General features: G+C 46.8%; 1 protein-coding gene across 1 annotated transcript; it reads left to right on the top strand.

Moving 5' to 3' along the window:
- Positions 1 to 460: 460 nt before the first annotated feature.
- Positions 461 to 1,809, top strand: LOC149524416 (olfactory receptor 5G3-like). The gene is made up of 2 exons (XM_089778855.1): positions 461 to 806; positions 1,754 to 1,809. Exons 1-2 carry the CDS (start codon positions 461 to 463, stop codon positions 1,807 to 1,809), a joined length of 402 nt encoding a protein of 133 aa, XP_089634981.1.
- Positions 1,810 to 2,130: the final 321 nt, after the last annotated feature.

Genomic DNA, 2,130 nt, shown 5'->3' on the forward strand with positions numbered 1-2,130 from the left:
ACTGACCTCCACTTCTCTTAAATTAACTTCATTACAGTGAAGAGAGAGATACTCCAAACTAATCCCCCTTCCCACAACTCTGGAACTGACTGATTGCGGCTCAGAGGGGATGGAAAAGGGAAATTCCTCAGAGGCGACTGAGTTCATTCTCTCAGGACTGACAGATCGTCCGGAGCTGCAGGTCCCCCTGTTTGTGTTGTTCCTACTGATTTATGTTGTCACCCTGGTTGGAAATGGGGGGATGGTCTTGTTAATCACAGTAGACCCCCGACTCCACACCCCCATGTACTTTTTCCTCCGGGGTTTGTCTTTCTGTGATCTCTGCTATTCATCTGTAATTGTCCCCAAGATGCTGCAGAATTTCTTAGCCGAGAGGAAAAGCATTTTCCGCACTGCCTGTGCTGTGCAAATGTATCTCAGTTTCTTATTTTCAGATGGTCAGTGTCTTTTGCTCGTTGTGATGGCCTATGACCGTTATGTGGCCATCTGTAACCCGCTGCTTTACACGGTCATCATGTCCTGCCAGCGCTGTGACCAGCTAGTGGCTGGGGTGTGCGCTGTGGGGTTGGTGGATGCAATGATAATAACGTGTTGTACCTTCCGCCTCTCATTCTGCCGCTCCAACATCGTCAGGCATTTCTTCTGTGAAATGCCCCCACTGCTGGCACTCTCCTGCTCTGACACCCGCATCAGTGACATTGTGCAGTTGGCTTCCACGTGTTACATTCTAATACTAAGTGTTGTAATCATTCTCCTCTCCTATGTCTGCATCATCTCCACCATCCTGAGGATCCACTCTGCTGAGGGTAGGAGCAAAGCCTTCTCCACCTGCGCTTGTCACTTGATCACAGTGGGAATATTCTATTTCACTCTCCTTTTCACGTATTTCCAACCAACCTACAGCTCTTCCACAGACACCAACAAAATCGCCTCCATCTTCTACTCACTGGTGATCCCCATGTTGAACCCCCTCATCTACAGCCTGAGGAACAGGGAGGTGAAGGACGCCCTGGGGAAAGCCATGAATAAACTCCTAACCAGTTCTTGAAACTGTTCATCTCTGTGCTGGTTGAGTGATGGGGAGTGGAAAGAGGTGAATTCAGTTCCCAGCCCAGAGAGATGGCATTTCACACAGGCCATGGTGGTATTGATCAGCATTACGTTGTTTTTATACGTGTGTCTGTATTGTAACAAAGGATGCAGGTACCCAGTGATATCAGGACTGCCTTTGGTTATTGCCTCTGTGTGCGAATTAAAATAGCTATGTGACATGGTTTGAAAGAAGGAAGGGAGCTGATTGTATTAGGTGCAAGGGAGAAGAACAAATCCATTTCCCTCTTCTTTCTTCTGGTGTTGATTTCATTGGGCAGTTCCAAGGGTGACATTTTTTATTTCTATGGGTGAACCGAAGGGAATTACACACCGTCCTGCTACTCTGCAGCCTATTCTGTGCTCTGTGCGGTTCTTGTCACCTGATTTGTGCCCGGTCATAAGGAGGAGAAAGGTGATTTCTACCACTTTGGGGTGAATTTTATATGAAGGTAACAACAAAAAAAGGAACGACAAGCATAACATTAGTAAGAGACAGCGTGGTGTGTGCCTCCTCTGTGACTGAGCAGAATGCAGAATAGCATAAAACGTGGATAAACTCTGCTATGTGGATTAAACAGTAGGAAAAACTTGTATCAGACTCTAGATATTTATGCCACCTCAGCAGGTTCTAGGTGAGATCTTCCACTCATCTTTGTTTTAGAGACTCTCATGAATAAGGACTGTGGGATAGGTATGCCTGAGAGACTGGGAGTGTGAACTGGGTAGAGGTGGGCCAGTAACTGATTTGTGAGTTTACAGGAGCTTACCCAAAAATTAAACAAAAATATTCAGAGTAACCTGATCCACATCTGAATGTTTCCTACCTGTTTGGCCAACTGGGATCCCTAGAAATCTTTTAGTGGCTTGGGTGGGAGAGGAGGTGATGGTGCTTCTGCCCTTGTAGAGTTTCACTGAATATTCGTGTGAGATGTGGGAGACACAGGTCAGGCCTCTCTCTGTCTGTTGGGGAGAAGCAATTGAACAGTGGGTCTCCCATGTTGCTGGACAGTGCCCTGGTGAATGAGCTCTCTTCTGGTT

The sequence above is a fragment of the Pelodiscus sinensis genome, chromosome 5 (assembly GCF_052426305.1).
Source record: "Pelodiscus sinensis isolate ZL-2025 chromosome 5, ASM5242630v1, whole genome shotgun sequence".
Taxonomy (NCBI): Eukaryota; Metazoa; Chordata; order Testudines; family Trionychidae; genus Pelodiscus; species Pelodiscus sinensis.